Genomic DNA, 21,063 nt, shown 5'->3' on the forward strand with positions numbered 1-21,063 from the left:
GAAAATAACTTGAAAATTCAATATTTGGTATTTAACTCTCTATATCCAAAGTTTTTGTTGCTTTAAAAACTTTGGGAACTTCTATTAAATTTTGATTAGTTGGTTCAAACTTGCAGAATAATTGTAATTTACAGAAGGGATAATTTCGTTAAAGATTATTGGGAATGTTTTAAGAATTATAATTTATTGTCCTTACCCTGAAGATCCCTGCTAATAGGCATTGGGAAAAATAAACGTGACAAACGTACAGGTGGACAATGTAAATTATTGAATAGTCTCGCTAAGTTTAAACTTGTGTCATTACTGTAATATTTCATTACGGGCGGACAGACCTGTGGACATAGTAAGTTATAGAGTAGCTCTGATAATTTTTAATCTTTTTTTTCAGTAATTTTGACGTGTAGCCTGATAGTTGCGCTGGTTATTAGACAACAAACTAAAAAGAAAAGAGAAGACAAATTGTTACAGGTAATTTTATAATTTTGTTTGATAGAAAAGTCTGATTATTCTTAAACGTTTTTATTTATGATTATTTCTCTTAAAGACTCTATTAAGCACTAAACCCAATCTTAGTTTTTAAATAGATTAAACTTTTAGCTAACAAAATATGTATAGATTTTATCATTTATATTTTGATATTCATGGAAAATTTTCTGTAGTTCTATGCAATACATGATTTTTCAGTATGGCTTAAAAATGGTTCTAATCCAACGGATATTAATCGGTTTCGTAGCCATACTGCAAATTTAACTTTTCAATTTTAAGCTACTTATGAATATAAATATCCTTGTTAAATATTTTATTTCATTCCCTTTACACATTATTCCCCTTTTAGCTTTTTATATTGCCTATTAGTGAGGTTTTAAGGACCGTAGCGACTCTATAATATCTTTCATAAATAATATCTTTGATTTAACAATAGTTATTTTTTGTATGAATCTGAAGATCTCTGAAATTGCTTGTCCGATTGAAATCTTACATTTCAAGAAAGCTTTTTTATGTCTTAATATAGTTTTTGCTATTTTTCTAACCTCCCCCGCCCTATCTAGTGGTGTAATATATAGCTAAAGCTTTCCTTTCTATGAATAAACTCACTCTTGTTATTCAAATGACATGAAAACAACTACCTAACTTTTTAAACAGACTCAAACTTGAGGTGAAGTAAAAAGTAAAAGAATATTTTGCACAAAACAAAGCTAACAAAATATATTAAGAATTTATACATAAATAGGTATAATGGGGCAAGTTAATTTCTGAGATGTCGATAGTTAAGGCAATGGAAAATAAATTGATTTAAACCCCATAAAATATGCATTCTTTTGATTAAAACTATTGGTGTAAACGTTGGGACACTTAATTCAACGAATATCAGAACGTGTTTATAATACTTTTATAAATTGTACTAGTATAAATCACAGCCCAATATCCCTCTTTTCCTAAAAAATTTAAATTTAAACTTTTCACATGTTTTACTTTACCCTTTTCCATGATTAAAATACATTCATTAAGCCTCATACGTTTTTACTATTATCTTTTTCTCAAGTTAGGATACAGAACCCAATAAATTGAAATCTAAAAATCGCTTATTTTGGAAAGAAAAAATACATGGTTATGAATTATATGTTTTTAATTGTAACGCTTAACGAGATAGTAATAAAAACGATCTCCCTATCTACCCCCTTTACCCCATCCCCTCTCCTCCTACTGGATGAACGAACCTACCAATAAATATTGTCCGCGTTGGCAACCTAAATTGAGGACAACATTTCCACTGTCATAATATCCAAGTGTATTCTATATCCATGTATACAGTTAATTATTTGTTTTTGTTATAAAAAAAGGCTATATTATTTCTTTACGTCAGTTTATTGTTGTTTTTAAAAACTATAGTATTTACTTGATATCTGCAACTACTGAGTTTTCGTAACCCAACCCTCGCAACACTTTTTGTCATAAACAGAATTTTCGTAACTAAATGCGAAAATTAAGTTGATATACACTAACTCTACCTAATTGTAATGTTAGAGTGGCTGCTTTACAATTTGTGTCTGTCTATATGTTTTCTAAGCTGAAAAGACTTGATATAAACTAGATAACTGTTTGTGTAATATATTTTGTCTCTACCCAGTCTAGATTCTGAAAGTTTAGGCAATCTAGATTCTGCACTATCTTAGTCTATCTCCTATACTCAGTCTATGCAGTCTTTTCTTAGTCTAGCATTTAATGCATCCATAAATATAAGCAGTCTAGTCACTATAGTATCTACACTGTCTAGACTTTACAGATCTACACTGTTTAGATTTTACAGTATCAACACTGTCTAGATTTTAAAGTCTCTACTTAGTCTAGACTTTACAGTTTTTACACAGTCTAGACCCTACACTATCTACACAGTCTAGACTCTACAGTATCTACACAATCTAGACTCTACAGTATCTACACAGTATTAACTCTACAGTATCTACACAGTCTAGACTCTACAGTATCTACACAGTCTAGACTTTACAGTATCTACACAATCTAGAATCTATAGTATATAAACAGTCTATACTGTACAGTATCTACACAGTCTAGACTCTACAGTATCTACACAGTCTAGTATCTACAGTACCTAAACAGTCTACACTCTACAGTATCTACACAGTCTAGACTCTACAGTATCTACACAGTCTAGACTTTACAGTATCTACACAATCTAGAATCTTTAGTATATATACAGTCTAGACTATGCAGTATCTACACAGTCTAGTATCTACAGTATCTACACAGCCTATATATAGTATCAACTCTGTTTCTCATTTCTTTGCAATTCAGACATTCAAAGATTTTTCTTAACATTAGGAGGTTTTTTTTATAAAAAAAAACCAGGTACAAAAAAGTAAATTCTGAAATTGGCAATTTTAAAAATATTTAATGAACAAAATCCTGGGATAGAATTTCTAATTTTTAATCCGGATGTTGGAGATGGGTTAAGGGGGGTGTTCACACCCTCCTGAGAAAATTTTGAACATGTTAGAATACCAGGGAGGAAGATGACATTAGAGTCTGGACAGTTCATTTTATAAATATGTTGGGACTGTTTTAAAAATTTGGGGACTATTATACATGATAAACCATTCCACTTACGCAGTTTGCGAAGTCTTAAGGGACCAATCATTTACTTTATCTGTCTGATATTTACATCGATATGAATACCATCATTAAATCCACATATCTATTATATAATGCTATTCTCATAATGACCTAAATTTACTACACAACAGGAACGTCCAAAGGAATACTTTATAATTCATTGACTTTGTTTTATAAGTAGGAAGTAACACTCCAAGCTAAGGTCAAAGATTCTACATCATCTATAATACAAAGTAGCTTGATGTCTGTCCGTCTGTCCGTCTGTCTGTCCCTTAAGATCTCGGTTATCACTGAACCGATCGGATTCTACTCTTGAGGGTATATACCTATTGGTCCTGTGGTGGTTTTAAGCTATTTTCTTGGGGGGTGGAACACCCCCAACCCCCCCAAACACAAAAAAATCCCCCCCTTATTTTTTTTTTGTTATTTGTTTTACTTTTTTTTTTTTTTTTTCCTCCTTATTTTTTTTTCTTATATTATTTTTTATTTATTTTTTTTTTTCATTTAAAAAAAATTTTTTTTTTTTTAAAGATTTCCTTGGTTCTTTTTTTTCTGCTGAAGATTTCCTTGGTCCTTTTACAAATTTAACTTTAATTTTAATTTGATCACCTCTTGGGGCAAAAACCCTAGAGGCAAGGGGCGAAGCCGCTAGTATGAAGTAAAGTAGTAATGTTTTTTGTCTGTTTCGTTAGACTTTGATGACTGCTGAATTAAGTTTGCCATTTTAGGGAGCCAAACTGGTCCTAGGATAGTTTAAGACTATTTTATTTTTTAGATTTATTTCTTGGTATGGTTTTAGTCCCAATCAAAGGAAGATTGGAGAACCATTGTACATGGCCTAACTTCTGCCAAGAACTAAAAGGCAATGATGATGATGATGGTTTTAGTCTATTGTTTTACGAAGCCCATAATTGCTAGGGGAATAACCAATAGTGTATAAAAAAGTAGCTGCTTTATTATTTGTGTATGTCCGTCTGTCTGTCCAACCAAAAAGTAATACATCTTGTTTTATGATTTGTTCAAGACATGGAAGATTAAAAAAATACCCTTTTAACTTGGGAATGTTTATTATACTGGTTCCCAAAGTTTTATAAAGTAGTTTTTACATTCGTTGGCTTGATTTGTAGGTTCAAGCTATCGGTGATCAAACTTTTCAACCCAAAACTTTATTTAACAGGATTATTATTAACTTTTGTTTTATTTTAGTTGAAAGAAGAACAGTATTCTCTGGTTCACGACGATCATGAGGTTAGTATTTGTATCAAGGCTCGGCAGCCGCTTGTCAGCCGCGTGTAAGCCTAAGGGAAATAGTAAAATAATAACTTTGAAATGCAGCTGGATGTCTAAACGTTTATCTAAACAGACAATCCATCTTTTGAGAATTATATTTTTGCACACGATTAGGGTTTGAATTTGAGGCTGATTTGCATCTGAGTATTGGCTGCCGAGCCCTCATTTTTACACTCATATACACATGTTCTTTAAAGCTTAGCTTCTCTTGCATTGCAAATATGAATGGATTTATTATTACTTGGATCTTACACCAGATTATCATATACTTAATAAAGTTAAACTTGTAGATGGCTAAAATAATGACCCCCATCCTAATCACCCCATTTACCTCATCCCATTCCTTCCTATTGGGTGAACGAACTGACCAAATAAGAGATGTCCATGTCTGCAACTTAAATTGAGATACTTTTGACGATAATATTGATTATTTTTAGACTTATTCAATGTGCCATTGTCCTCTCTCTATTTGGTATAAAATCCATTATTTTCAACTTTACATAATATTCGCAAAGTAGCATATTTTTCGGTACTGTCTCGTTTTCTATTAATATTTAGTTTTCAACCCCCTCTCCCCCACTTGTCTTAAAAAATTTTCAAATTTCTTTTGAAAGGCTGATTTAGGTGGGTCATACCTCACCTTTAGTCTTTTAGTTATATCATAAAAATGCCATGCTTTTCTATTTTGACAAAAATGGCGACTCCCTCCCCCCTATTTTTCATTCTTTTGGAGGGGGGATATTGCTTCACTAGGGATTTAAGAATTATTCTCGATAAACTTGTATACTGTATAATATAGTTTCAGACAGGGATCTTAAGGGATAAGACGATTGACAAAAACATTAATTATAAAAAAAAAGTTACCCCTACTAGAGACTAAGATTATTGGTAGGAATGTTAGAACACTGCTAGTTTGCATCAACCAATCAAGATTTAGTAAAATTATAGATGTGTTTGGGGACTTTGGGAACCAGTAAAAGAAAGAAATAGTTCATTATCCCCTCCCTTCCTCCCTATACTTAGCGGATATTGAAAGTTATTGAACTTGATATTATGTGAAGGAAGTTTGGCAATATATATGTACATAAGATGATTTTCAAAATAACTAAAGCTGCTCGGCAGCTGCGCATCAGCCGCGGCGAAGCCTCAAATTTAACAGAGCTTGATCTTTAAATCATTTCAATGGTGCGCCAAATCGGGGTGAGCCTACTTTCCACCAATGAGAGCACAGCATTTTATGAAATGCCGCGCTGTAATTGGCTGAAATTCGGCGCACCCCGATTTGGCGCACCATTGAAATGATTTAAAGATCCAGCTCAGGTTTGGGTGCTTTTCTAAAAAAAGGTATTGACCTATTTTTGGGCCAGATTTAGACTTCTAGCTGATTTTTAAGATTGTAAAATGTTGATTTCCCTGGGGCCTTTAGGTGGCTGAGGCGCGGCTACCTATCCCTGCTAAATTTTATCTTACATTCATCCAAACTCTTTAGTTTAGCTTTAGAATTAAAAAGAACAAAAGATAGTAATCTTTTTTTTATTTCAAAAAGGCATCAGTTTTCTTGTTTATGATACTAGTAGATATATACGGATGCCATCTAGGGGAACAGAAATAAAGCCTAAAACCGTCCTAAGGATAAAACTGAAATTATAATAGCCTAAAACCATCTCGGGACCTATGAGAAGCCTCCCTAAAAAGGAGAACTTAAACAGTTTAGTAACTTTGAAATCATAATTTCAGACAGAAAAAATGGATAATTAATATATTAGGATTACCCTGCATCCAATGACATACTTTAAGTTTTATGATATGATTATATATAGAGATACTTCGCTGAAAGTTGTTGTGTTAAAAAGTTATCCTTTTTGGATGGACTTACGGACGGACTTACCCTAATTATAGAAAAGCTTCGCTTTTAAAAGTTTGCTAAAGTATGTTCTTTAGTAGCAGTTGACACATTTACTTAGGCTCAACAATTTAGAGGATTTTCTATCAAAATAAATTTTTTTCTCTCAGTATTTCATTTTCAAAGGGAAACAATTGTTGACATTTTATTAGATAAGATAAGATAAGATTTATTTTCCTCAAAGGTACAACATATTTTATTAGATATATATTATAAATTATGTTACTATGCTTGATTTGTTTGATTCATCTGGTTTGTTGTGTTTGGTGCAGGTTAGATAATAATATACATAATAACAATTATTAAGTACCTAGCATGGAATTGGCCGAACTTCATCTCCACCTAGTTACCAGGCCAGTTTAAATTGAATGGAGACAATATTTTACAATAAAAATTCCATGCAACATTGTACCAGATAGTTGGCATAACCCTTTAAGGGTTGTGGAGCCACTGGTGTACTTTGACGCTTGCCAAGCCGATACAATGTTATATGTGCAAATAAATAATAATCTTAACAATGAAACAATATCTTGCTGTGTATTTCAGACATCCTCCTACTATCAGTTGCAACTTCTCCAAGCGTGAATTCGGAACAATTAAGGAACCAAAACCTCCATAAGGAGTCGCTATTCCCGTTGAGATCCCTTTTCAGCTCCAAATAGACAGTTTCCTTTATATCAAATTATTTTCATTATAGAGTGGAGTTTTGTCCGGGTTTTAAGGACATCTCCACACCAATAATTACAGGATAACGGCAAATTTCGCGATAACACTTGGTCCAATCCAAAAAATCCAAAAAAAAACCAAAGAAAAGTCCAAAAAAGGACAAGAATACCCTAATAATAATCATATCGTGTACTTAAGTGAACAAGGTGTAATGGTTGGTTTCGATTCCTACGGAATCTGATTTTTATTTTTGAGAATGGATATAAAAAATCCTAAGAATAGGTCATATGCGATTCCTACGGAATCTGATTTTGGTATTTTGATAATGGGAGTGTGTCCCTAAATATGTATGGTTCGATTCCTCCGGAATCTGATTTTTGTGTTTTGAGAACTGGTCACAGCATGGCTGTGAATGGGGCAACAAAATGGGAGAGGAAGAGGGGGGGGGGGAGGGGGTTTTAAGGGAAGGCGAAAACGTATCATTAATCCATTGATTCCACCCCTTTTTGAAGGTAAAAGGGTGAAAGTGGGTCATGTTAAAAAAGACTGTGGCGTGCTATTGCGCGCGTAATTTGGTTATAGCTTTGCTTTAGTGAGGTTTAAATCTTACTATTGTTTAGACACGAAATGTTCGGAGAGGAAGAATACCAACAAATGTGGCAGCCGCTACGCAATAGATTGACAATAACATATGAACGACTTCTCAATATAGTTAATGGTGACAATGTCAGTGACGAAGTACGTCGTGAGGTAGCCCGTCTTCTATACCAACAGGGTTATTTAGAAACCGAGTTGGCCCTCACACTATACAACCCAAACAAGGACATGGAGTTTCATGAAGCTAAATTGGGTGAAATTGCTGAGCGGATAACTGCTCAAGAGGGGGCCTGTCTCCAGCTATAGTTCCAGAAGTTGGCCATTTCCGGTTTGAACCAGTTACGGTCAAGTTCTCTACGACTTTATATACAAGATATCCGCAAAAATATCCGCAAAAACACCCGCGGAAATGTCCACATGATGTTCACAAAAATCAACAAAAATCAACAATGAATCAACAGAAAAAAACTGCAAAAAGTTACTGATATGGCTATTGAAATATAAAATTGTTTTTGAAGAATAATACAGTTTAGTTTTATCCAAAAAAGTAAAAGTATTAAAATATCATAAATTATCATAAATTCATTGATTTGTTTAATAAATCCTAGATATCTTGCTATGAACTTTTATTTTTTATGAAGGATGTATAGAGTAATAGGATGTCTGTTAATATTTCGCTATGGATTAATTTTCATTAGCATAAAAAAAAGTGAAGTGAGAAACTGGTTAAAATAAGGGAGATGGGTCAGGGAATTCAACAGGTTAGGGGGAGGAGGGGGGGAAAAAACTAGAAGGGGAGTGGTGGGTGGTTTGTGCGCGGCCGTGACTTCCAGCTAGACAGACGGAGCGGCGCCTATCGTTTGGTATATACTGGGGGGGAGAAAAATAGGGGGAGGGGGGAAGAGTGGTTTTCCGGTAAAGCACGGCAGAATAAAGCAAAAGAATAAAGCAAAAGAGGGGGCGGGGGGGAGACAATTGGTTGTAAAGCATAGGGGGAATACGCGGGAAATCGGAAGTAGGGAAAGTTATTTATTAATTAATAAGTTAAATTAAGATTGAATAATGTATGGTATTAAGACACAAGGGGGGTATAAATATGGGGGTGGGTAGGGTCAAAGTTCAATTGTCTCAGAAATGTCAGATCAAGAAGAGGAAGTTGGACAAGGCCAAGGTGCTTTACCGGATGGGGCGCCGGAAGTTCCGGAGGAGGCTGGAGGAGAAGAAGATGTTCCCCTCCAAGACCAGGTGCAGGAGCTCATCGCCATGTTGAACTCAAGCGATGAAATCGATGATCCTGCACCCGTGCACGGCGTCCAGCAGCTGCTGAACCTCGCGGCAGTGCCTGATCTACTCCCATTTCCGGGGGTAGACAGGCGCTGTCTGGACCTCTGGTTTATGGTCAAGAGGAGGTTAATGGGCGTCGTGTACGAGGGCGACAGACTTATGTGGAGGAGATTCCGCCAAGATGCCATCGATGAGGAGATCCTCCGCATGATGTACTCCAACTATGGGTTAGTCGTGAGGCTAATTTCAGTAATGCCCACGTACGCCCGCTCCTTCCAGGCCAACATGGATTCCATCGCCACCATGGACCGCTTGGTCACCGTCCAGCAGGACCTTGTGGAGGAGCTCCTCCAACAGGAACCCGACGACGTCGATGACTCCAGCGACTACGACGAGTAGATGGCTATGCCCACTACATGAGCTTAACCAGTCCAGTCAGCGATAGTCATATATTAAACAAAATTTTCGATATCTAAATTTGAATAAATAAATATATTTTTGGTCAAAATTATGAAAAAACTTTGTTATTTTTTTATTAGATAAAATAGAGGTAGAGGTTGCGCGATTCGTTAGTTGCTTGATAAAAAATATATAATATAATAGAAGAAGTCAAAGTCAAAATATAAAATGTAAAATGAATAAAGTGGATAAGAAACAAACTATGCTAAAGCTACTCTATACATAGGTATGTATGTCGGTTCCTACGGAACCTACTCGTTGAGATTTGAGGTTAAAGAAATGCTGTTTTATTATTTTTTTGGTATAGAAATTAAGTGCTTACAAAAAGTCGAGGGCTAAAGATACGAATAGAAACTTAGTTAGAACAAAAAATTGTTAAATAGAGGAAGAGAAAAAATAAAGTATTTGCTTTTTTTTTAAGAAAGTAAGTAATAAGTAAGTAAAATATCTTTCTTGAGAATAATTTTATTATCAATCAGTTTAATTTCAAAAATAAAATATTTGCTTTTTTAAAATATTTGCTTTTTTAAAACTCAATCTTGTTTAGGTAATAAGTAAAACATTTTTTCTTAAAAATATTTTTATTATCAATTAGTTTAATTTCAAGTGGAAGGTTGTTGAATATAGTTGGGAAAGAGTTAAGAGGGGCGTGCAGGAGAAAGTTTCTATTGGTGCCCGGTTCGTAAGCAAAGTTGTTCCTGTTCCTAGTGCCATACGTATGTCTGTCTTGAACAAAATTCCAGGTGTTTTCGAAAATTTTGGGAAAATTGCCTAATTTATAGGCGTGCATAAATTTACAAACATTGAATTCAATTAACAGGTTAAATGGAAGTATGCCATTAGATTTAAAGAATTCAGCTGTGTGAGCTCTGCTAGGTAAATTTTCGATTATTCTAATGGCTTGCTTCTGCAACTTAATGATTGGTGCTAACAGATACATAGGACAGGCAGTGAACAGGAGACAACAATATTCGATATTCGACTTAATATAAGAAGAATAGAGTAGCTTTAAGTGTTTCTTGTCCAACAAATGACGCATTACTTTCATACTATAAATTATTTTAGAGACTTTGCTATAGACTTTTTCAAGATGATAAGAAAACTTCATTTTCTCGTCCAATTGAATTCCCAAGTGTTTGATACTACCCTCATTGGTACCGCTCACAAGATCCAACTTAGTGATTTTTGACTCATCATTTTCGTTATGATTATTCATGTTTACATAGACTTCAAAGTTGGTCTTAGCGGCGAGCTCAGCGGGGGTGAGTATCTCACGGGGGGAGGAAAAGACCATACATTTGGTCTTGCGGGGGTGAATAAGAAGTTTATTGGCATTGTACCATTGGGTCAGTCTGGGGACAAGCTCCTTTGCAAGGTTGATCAATTGTATAATATTCTGCTTTTCAATGAAGCCCACTGCGTCATCAGCAAAGAGATTGATTAGGATCTCTTCACTGCATGAAACAAGGTCATTGATAAAAATCAAAAAAAGAATTGGTCCCAGGACTGACCCCTGAAGTACGCCAATGATAATGAATTCAATTGTGGAGGAGAAAAGGCCCTTAAAATATACACGCTGTTTCCTATTTGCATAATAACTACGGAACCAATCAAGTGCAACCCCCCTTATCCCTGAATTCTCCAGTTTGCTAAAAAGGATGTCCCTATTTATCATGTCGAAACACTTCCTTATGTCCAAAAATATGGCCATACAGGAAGTGTCTCGACTGAGTGCTTGGGTGATCAATGTGCTTAAGTTCAATACATTGTGAAAGGTTGAGATTCCTTTCATGAAGCCAAACTGGCGGTTGCTAAAAAAAGACCGATCTTCCAAGAACTTAACCAGCGTTTCACAGACATATTTTTCAATGGGCTTGGAAAAGTTGTCAATGAGTGAAATTCCTCGATGATTATCTGCCTCGCTGAGTGAACCTGATTTGTGAAGGACAACTATTTTGGAAGTTTTCATTTTTTCAGGAAAAGTGCCATTTTGAAGTGATAAATTATAAACATGTGTTAAGGGAGTGGCAATGGTATCAGCACAGCGAGACAGAACATACATCGAGACATCATTTATGTCTGTGGAACGCTTAGGTTTAATACTACGAATGATATTAATAACCTTGAAGGGGTACAATGGCTCAAAGAAGAGGGAATCTTGACATGGGGGTGGTAAATATTCAAAGAAATTTTTGGGGGTGGAAGGAATTTCAGGCCTTAGGGAAGACCCAATCTGACTAAAATAACGATTAAATTCATTAGCTATTTCTTGGTCATTTTCAATTTTGTTTGGGCCTACTTGAAGGTATGTGCACTCAGGGGAAGATTTACTAAACCCAATGACTTCCTTTAGGGTTTTCCAGAGTTTTTTCCCATCCCCGTTTGCATCTCTTATTTGTTGTCTGTAATATTCAATCTTTGCTCTTCTCACTTGCCTATTGTAATTATTCCTATAGACATTGTAAATACTTTCATTTTCAATTGTTTTGTCTTTTAAAAAGTTGCTGTACAAAATATCTCTATGCAATCTACAACGCAATAAAAAGTCTGACATGAAAGGCTGCTGAGGCTGGGTACGTTTGTTTTTTCGTTTTTTTCTAACTGGACACTTTTCATTATAAAGTCTCAAAAAGGTTGAAATAAAGTTATCATAAGCAATGTTTGTGTTGTCTTGGTTTAAAACGTGATTCCAGTTAGTGTGGTAGAGTGCATAGTTTAAGGCATCAAAGTTTTCATCATTCAATTCTCTTTTTTCAAAGAAATCTGGAGGTTTGGGTTTATTTACTCTGTCTATTCGGAATGAATTAATAATTGGCAAGTGATCGGAGATTTTTGAAGTTAAGACAAAGGAAGACATTAGGTTTTGAATAAAGTTACCTACCCCGAATAAATCAAGAAGGGTTGCAGTGGTTCTAGTTACTCTAGTAGCTCTGGTAACGGTATTTATGATACCGTTAAAGGAAAAAGACTCAATAATTCTCATGGAGTTGCTATTTATATTATTTATTTTGAAAAGATCAAAATTGAAATCTCCTACAATGAAGTATGGTATGCTTAAAGCTGCTATTCTATCAATCAGGTCCAAAAAAAGTTCAAAAAATTCTTCTATTTCAGCACTACTCTGATTGGGTGGCCGATAACAGTTTAGTAAGCAAAACTTTAGTCCATTGTGGGAAATTTTTTAAGCAAATAGATTCAAGAATATTTTCTTTAAATGAAAATTTATCAAATAGTTTATCTACTTTATAATATTTGCTTACTAGAATACCCACCCCTCCCCCCCTACTTTTTGTGCGGAGTTTAACATGCCAATCGTAATTATTAATTCCATAGCAATCCATATTTACATCCTTATTCAGCCATAATTCTTGAAAACACAGAACATTTAAGTGGATATCATGTTGTCTAAAGAAGTCTACAGTGGAGACAATATCATTGTATTTAGAATGTAATGACTGACAATTAATACTAAAAATATTGAGAAGGTTTTCATTGAATGTTTTCAGTTTCTGTACGATACCTTGTTCACTTGAAAAAACGCAATTTATTCCGAATTCGTTCTCAAAATCGTTAAAGTAGTCGCCGTAAATCGGATTCATAAGATTTAGACCAATGTTATCGTTTAAGTTACCGTAATCCTGGTTAATCTGATCATTAGGGAGGTTTGTCATAGCAGAGCTGGTCCAGGAGCACCGCAGGAGGAATCGTCTTAACATCAAGTATGGACATCTGAAACACAGTAGATATTAGTGGACAAATAAAAATAGGTAATATACAATATATTATCGTTAAAGCGAAAAAAATTACCATATTTACTATGGTTATTCCGATAGCGTTTAGTTTATGTGTGTGTTGGGGGTGGCAACACATTTCAAGCTAGTTTAGTTCCCCCTACTCATTTTCATACAAGTTCCAAGTATTTTATATGCTAATCAGCAGAAAAATAAGAAAAATAGATTGAAATTAATATGCTATGTTGGCGTTCTAACAAGTTGGGTAATATTTAATATTAATATTATAATAATATAGAGTTTACGTGGATATAAACATTAAGTTTTTCGAAATAAATCACTTTGTAAATGAATTTAAAAATGATGATAATAATTTTGTTAAGTACCTTTTTTTCCGACGTATAAGATACTTAACCTCATGATGTGATTACCGCCTTTGTAGCTTTGCTTTGCTTAGCTTTGTTGGCGGTGTCTCTAGCTTTGGCCCTCGTGGCCACAGGATCAGAAGGTGCTGAGTCAACGACAGGGGCAACAGGTACAGAAGGTGCTGAGTCAACGACAGGGGCAACAGGTACGGAAGGTGCTGAGTCAACGACAGGTGTAGATGCGGCAGATGCGGCAGACGTGGCGGCAAGTGCGGCGGTGTGTGTGGCGGTAGGTACGGCAATAGATGCCGCAGGTACGGCGACAGACACGGCGGCAAGTGCGGCAGACGTGGCGGCAGATGCGGCGGCGGTCACGGCGGCAGGTGCGGCGGTGAGCGCGGCGGCAGGTGCGGCAGTGAAATCAGCTGTAGCGGCGGCTGCGGATGCGACGGCGGCAGGTACTGACTGTGTGGGCTGTGCGGCTGGTGCAACGGCTGTATGTGCGGCGGTTGCGACGGTTGCGGCAGAGTCTATGGGAGGGAACACAGCTAGGTCCCCAAGAGCTGGGGCAGGGGCAGACGTTAAATTATGTTGAATCGTGCTGGAAGGGTGGGCTGTGATCGTACTAAACTGTCTTGGGAAGTCATCCTCTGTTAAGTCAGCCTGATTAGAGAAGAATGTTTTCCTTTCCTCAGGCGCTAGCTTGTTGAAACAAAGGATAGGCGGTGCCTCTGACAGAAAAAAATCCTCGCTTCCAGGTATGGGTTGGGCCATTTCCTTCAGGTCTTTGCCAAACGGGTTAAGGCAGCGTATCCAGCGGCTGCCGTTCTTGAGCTGAAATTGGACATGTTGGCCAGCGACTTTGGCCCTCGAAATCTGGTTTGTGGCATACACAAAGGTCATGGTCTTCCTGTTGAGGTCGGACATATCTTGCTTCGCCTGGACTAACCTATTGGGGAAGAACGGGACCGGTGACGCGTTGTTCCTGGGATTGAACCTCTTGATCTCGGCGTTGTAACGGTCAAGCACAGCCTTCTTATTGTTCATCCACGCGTCGAGGTAGGATCTAGACATAAAACGAAAAATAAAAACGGGGATCTGGCCCTTTGTATATGGGAGCATATGGGCACGCTCGACGATATCACAAAAATGTGAGGGAATATATTCTAATTCTCCACGTTTAAGAGCGGCTTCAAGGGTGGGCCTTATAATGTTTCTAAATATGATAAACTCTGTAATATTTTCACGGCTCCACGGCTGCTGAAAATTCACTATTCTACAACTCCAATCGCGGCACCTTTGCTCTCTTATCGAGTTTTGTAGAAGTTGAAATTTGACGAAATTTTCTCTCGACGATTCAATAGAGTTTAAATAGTCTTTTTGTTGTGTAATCGTGGTCCTAATCGCTTTTTGTTCACTTGCAACAGATTTAGCATCTACGAAATTTTCTATACCTTCGATAGATTGAATTTTAACATTTAAATCTGAGACTCTCAATTTAATATCGTTTATTTCGGTTTTATGACTGGCAAAAGTACTATGAATAAGCTCATCCCTTACCTTAGCTATATTCGCATCGTATTCTTTAAACTTAACATCCAAAGCAGCGTCCAAATTTGTTTTAAACTTTGACCAATATTCTGGGTTGTCACACGTACTACAGGCCATGATGAAGTGAAGATGGCGGAACCGAGGGTGCTGAGTGAGTGTGGGTCAGCTGACCAATGGTGGGACGCGAAAAAATGTTAGCCAATGGGAGAGCTTATTTGTCGGGAGTACTTTGCGCCGGTAAAAATGTTGCCAGACCGATAAATTATCATAAAATTATCAAAAAAAAATTTGAGAGTGTTTTCACCAAAAATTGTTCATTAAGTTAAAGCGATTAGGTTACACATAAGTTAAAAAAAAACTTTTTAATTCATTAATGTTTTATTTTCACTTTTTTTGTGTTAACAATTGACCGATACGTTAACACATACACATTGCCAGGCCTAAATACGAGGTGCCCTCTGGCTACAGTGTCTTCCCTTTCCTCCAACTGCGGAGTGACCACGGGCAGTGGGGAGAGGGGAACTAGTTGAGAGAGAGGGGGAAGGTAGAACTGAGCTTAACACATGGGGTAGGGCGGGGGAGAGCTTGCTAAATGCGTGTGCTCAGCCCGACTCTCTGAACTAAACTAAACTAAACTATATTGATAAACTATATAGACTATATTGATCAAATAAAAAGTGGTAATGTCTGACATTATATCGACCTATACACAGTATATTGAAAGTATAAATACATTCTTTTGTAGATAAATGGGTATAGGCTTGCTAATATGGATCCCATTGCTTGGACAGTTCATCACCCAGTAGCAGGGGAGTGGTGGGGGTAAAGGGAGAGGATTAGGGTATCCTTATTTTGGCTAGCTGCGATTATCACTAAGACGTTGAAAATTTCACTTATTAACATCATAGTTTTTTTTTCAATACTTAATCCCAAAAATATTGTATTTATTCCAGACTACTTATCCTTGAAAGTTTATAAACTTTGAAAAGTAAATCTAGACATATAAGAAAAAGCTTACTTTTACTTTATTAATAATGATAATAATATATTTTATTACACAATAATTATCGCATATTATTAAAGACAACTTTTCGCGGATAGTAAAATGAAAAATTTAGTTGGTTTCTAAGGTTGTGAAAATAGAATTACGCGCTTCGCGCGCGAATTTACCAATCAAATGACGCTTATTTGAATTTCGAGTTTAATTAATGTTTAATTATTGGGTTAGATAAAGCCATGCCACAAATATAACCCTTTAAATCTGACTAAGACACTAATTCAAATTTAACCCTTTATTGCAGAAACATTACTCGTTTTACAGACAACAAATGCCTAAAATCTAAGGTCTTAGTAAAAGCTTCAACATCTTGATAAACCCTTTAAATCCGAACAGAGCAATAATGTAAATTCTAATTTAACCCTTTAAAGGCCTTTATTGCAAAGACATAACTCGTATTACAGACAACAAATACCTTAGTACAAGTCACTTGTACACTTTGATAAACCCTTTGAATCCGACCAAAACACCAATATTCAAATTCTAATTTAACCCTTTATTGTAGAGACACGATGATTGTGAATCAACGCCGCGGTGCTACAGCCAACGGCCCCAAATCAACCCCAAAGTTCAACACCAACAAAACCTACAGTACCATGAATATAGAAATAAACTCAGGTAAAATATACTACCTTTCTAATTAATAACTCATGTACGGGCGAAGCTGCTGTCCATGACACTCTAACGTAAGGTCCAACAATGCAGGATAACTAAAGAAATTAGAAAAATATTTGGGTATAGTCCCTTTCGTGGCAACGCACCTGAAGGGGCGATTCTTCGTATTTTTAACATTAGTTTTTCTCCTATTTCTAGACCCTGCGGGGGGGCTCTAACCCTGCGGGGCCAATTTCCTAACCCTGTGGGGCAATCACCTAACCCAATATAACCTAACCTAACCTAAAATAACCTATAAAAAGCCATTTTAAAAATACGACGAATATCTCCTTAAGGGGGGTTGCCACGAAAGGGACTTTTCCCAAATATTGATTTATCCTGTATTGTCATTCCCTGTATTTCTTGATTATATGATATTAATGTACATACATATATTATTACTTGGATCTTACACCAGATTTTCATGTTCTTTTAAAGAGATACACGTAGCGGGCTAAAATAACAATATTACCTATCCATCCCTTTTACCCCAATTAACCAATAAACGAGTTCCATATTAGCAACCTAAATTAATCAAAATAATAATATCTACGTACATGTTCTACATCCATTATGAAATTGTGATCGAATATTTTTTTTCAGTTGTAGATTTCCCATTTTTTAAGTATCGACCTTTGATGCACACTCACTAATGCACTATAAGATTTCTAAATCTGAAATCAAAAGAATTTCGTGCTAAAAAATGCTTGCACAAAAGTTAATGAAATATTTAGGGTCACGAAGTTTGCTTAGGGAATTAAGATATTGCGAATATCAAAATTAAAAATTCATATAATTAATACCAGTTTGGGTAGCCCTGACTTTCGACCCCTCGGAATTTTATATTCTATTATTTTTATATCCGCGGAAAGATGTCAATAATGCTTTGCGACAAATGACTATTCTATGTCTTTATTCTACATTTGATTTATATCATGATAAAGAGATCATGCCTTATAAATCATTTTTATAGTACCGTAGCTACTCTATAACTATAATATGTCCGTACGTTCGTCTCTGGGATTAAGACAGATAGAAAATGTATTTTCATTTATCAATTGCTTTAAAAATGGCAAGGGCTGGGTTAGGGCTCCCCGCATGGGTTATGCAGAAAATATTGACACTGTCCACCTAAATTTCAATTTATTTTAAAACTGGGGGGAGGGGTTAATTGCTCGTAGGCATTTTGGGGGAAAGTACCAAACATTTCACTAAGATAATATACTTTTCAAATACGACAGACATACGGAATTTTATCTTCATAATCTTGTTGTATGATACACTTATTGTAATCTACATATGGATAAATTTGTGTAACATCATCAATGTATCATTGTCTTATACCTTTAGATTTCTGATTCATATTGCTTAAAAAGTTTGAATTGTTGTCTTACTTTTGGATATAATATTCTTGTATTGCTGTTAAAAAATCACCAAAGAAGGTGTATCAACTTTTTTTTTATAGCTAGCCGGTCCTTTTAGTAAGTAGTAGATGTAAAATTTTTCATAGAATTCAGATATGCAATCGGTTTTTTTGTAGACCTCTTATTTTTTAAGTAATTTAAGTTTTTTAAAAAAATAATTAAGTCGGTTTTAAGGTACTAAAACGCAACAAAATAAAAGAAGAAAATGGCCAGTAAGAACAAAAATAGTAAGATCTTTAATTTGACACCTTACTTTTAAAATTCTGTTGAGTAATTATTGAAAAAATCTATTTTTTTAACCTCGGTTTAATAAATACTTTAGACCTAAATATTTTCTCAAACAGACATAAAAAACATGGGTTCATATATACCTTTAGAATCAGAAAAATATTACGAATCCATTGTAAGCAAAATTGAAAAAAAGTAAAAAAATAAAAATTAAACAAATGGCCAATTGTATTTTTTGTTCAGGCAACACTATCGTCTTCCCTTTTTTACCCCCTCTTTACCCCCTTCCCATTTTTATACTCAATTCAAGAATTAAGACGTTGCCTGTACAATATAATATGATATTTTCATATAATTCCTTTTATTGTAGTTTATATACTATATTGTAAACTTTTTTTTTCAATTTTGCTTACAATGGATTCGTAATATTTTTCTGATTCTAAAGGTATATATGAACCCATGTTTTTTATGTCTGTTTGAGAAAATATTTAGGTCTAAAGTTTTTATTAAACCGAGGTTAAAAAAATAGATTTTTTCAATAATTACTCAACAGAATTTTAAAAGTAAGGTGTCAAATTAAAGATCTTACTATTTTTGTTCTTACTGGCCATTTTCTTCTTTTATTTTGTTGCGTTTTAGTACCTTAAAACCGACTTAATTATTTTTTTAAAAAACTTAAATTACTTAAAAAATAAGAGGTCTACAAAAAAACCGATTGCATATCTGAATTTTATGAAAAATTTTACATCTACTACTTACTAAAAGAACCGGCTAGCTATAAAAAAAAAGTTGATACACCTTCTTTACTTTTATTGCATGTATCACTTCCTTTTTTTCTTCATTTCTGCAAAAAGCGTTTTAAAACAATTATTTTTGTGGGTTCCCTCAATCTATAGGTTCTCAAAACAGATTCAACTACCTCTCACCATAACCCATGCAGGGTTTCGAACTTTTAACCCTAGAAGGCTACTATAATCCTTACTTCACTTAATCTAAACCTCACAATTCAGTATTATTTAGCAATGGATACATTTACAAATGGATATAGGATTTATTTGGATATATTGACAAGGGAAAATTTGTCATTAACTTAGCTTGCTAATCTGGACCTCATTTATTGTTGCGTTCGTTTTTCCAGTAGGATTAAAGGGGATTAAATAAAGTGGGTTGACGAGAAGTATCGTTATTTTAGCCAGCTGTTGGTATCGCTTTATTAGAGTACATGAAAACCTGGTGCAACATCCTGTAATAATTACATGACTTTTGGCGGACTGACATATAATTACTTAACGAGTAGCTTCGCTATTTTAAATAGCAAAGTTTAAACAGTTTTAAAAATAGCAAAGTCAAATTTCTAGTTGAAAAGATCATAAAAACGACAGAGATAAAAGGACAAGAAAAATTGAGTATAATTAATCATCCCTATAAGTATTAAGTCTCAACTAGGAATCTAATTCTAAAGGAAAAGGCATTAGCTGATAAATCAATGTACATCCCCAATGATGATATACAAAATTACCCCTTCTGTAGTTTTCAAAACTTTAGACACACAATTTAATAAACCAATGAATTAAAATTCAATAAAAGGCCCAAAAGTTTTTACGTCAATGAATAAGACAACTTTAATATAAACAGCCCCATGCCCCCTCCAACCATGGTATCAACTGACAAAATAAGATGGTACTTTAGGTATTTAAAGGTTTTTAATCCTTCGATTGTTCCCTCCCTCCCTGATAAAACTATTTTTAACAGGGTTAATGCTCATATTTTCAAGAAGCTAAGCCATTTTTTCTTAGAATCTATGCATTTCCTAGGTAGTTTCCCGTATAGCACAAATGGTCAATATTAACACCACCTTCATACACCAAATATTTTCCACAATTGAAAATTATATGCATTTGTAGGGCAGTAGAAAAGAACAGTAAAGTGTTAAAATATAGATCTTTTATCAATCTGTCGGACAAATGCTGACTCAGTGATTTACTTGTCTGCTATATATGATAGATGTCGGATTTTTTTGTGTAAATTCCTATAACCACAAGACATATTTGGTCATAAAAAAAATAACAACTGAAAATCTTTTTTAATGCTTTTTAGTCTCTTTTAAATTTATCCTAAATATAGTTTCTCGTATGTTATGAGCTGTATACATATGCATTTTGTGGCGGGGGAAAGGTGGGAGTCATCAATTCCCCCCCCCCCCCCCCGACCTTTCTCTATGACAATATGTTAGGAATATATACCTTTACACCTAACGGTTTATTCTTTCATAGTTATTTAATATTTTTTAGCATTTTATAAGTGGGTCAAAAGTAACCATATAGGACGTTGCCATACATGAAAAAAGTAGGTTTAGAATTCCATTAAGAAAATCAGGGAGGGAAAGGTCATAGAAAGTTAAAATAATCTAGTAAACCAAAACTGATAATTACCTACTTTCTAGTTCAGAATTTATCAAATACATATTGATTGCGGGGAAGGACAATTTATCCTGCAATGTCGTATCCCCGCATTCCCTGAACAATTCCTAAAACTTGTATAGGGAACCTTTACTAATCTACGACATTAATACAAAATCACGTTTTCGGTGAAACCTTTTTTTACTCACTGTTTAGCCCTAACACGGTTTGCTTTGTAAACCTTTTTTTACACATAGAGCGTAGCACCTCTATGAATAATGCCGTGAAGTTATTCAATTTATAGTATCAGCAAAACAAGTTAC

General features: G+C 35.0%; 2 protein-coding genes across 6 annotated transcripts in view; one reads left to right on the forward strand and one right to left on the reverse strand.

Moving 5' to 3' along the window:
* The window catches only part of LOC145334678 (uncharacterized), a 140,601-nt gene that overhangs the window by 68,190 nt on the left and 51,348 nt on the right, over nt 1-21,063 (forward strand). For all 5 annotated transcript variants that reach the window (XM_080180240.1, XM_080180239.1, XM_080180242.1 and 2 more), the window contains 3 exons: nt 389-468; nt 4,339-4,380; nt 16,541-16,653. In XM_080180240.1, the coding sequence (XP_080036366.1) occupies nt 389-468; nt 4,339-4,380; nt 16,541-16,653 (235 nt within the window). The remainder of the gene's footprint in view (nt 1-388; nt 469-4,338; nt 4,381-16,540; nt 16,654-21,063) is intronic.
* Nucleotides 12,622-15,597, reverse strand: LOC145333707 (uncharacterized). The gene is made up of 2 exons (XM_080178918.1): nt 14,988-15,597; nt 12,622-14,493 (listed from the first exon to the last, which is right to left on the reverse strand). The coding sequence occupies exon 2, from the start codon at nt 14,472-14,474 to the stop codon at nt 13,479-13,481; it is 996 nt and encodes a 331-aa protein (XP_080035044.1). The 5' UTR covers nt 14,475-14,493; nt 14,988-15,597; the 3' UTR covers nt 12,622-13,478.

This window comes from Acartia tonsa, chromosome 12 (genome assembly GCF_053477335.1).
Source record: "Acartia tonsa isolate MP-2025a chromosome 12, ASM5347733v1, whole genome shotgun sequence".
Taxonomy (NCBI): Eukaryota; Metazoa; Arthropoda; class Copepoda; order Calanoida; family Acartiidae; genus Acartia; species Acartia tonsa.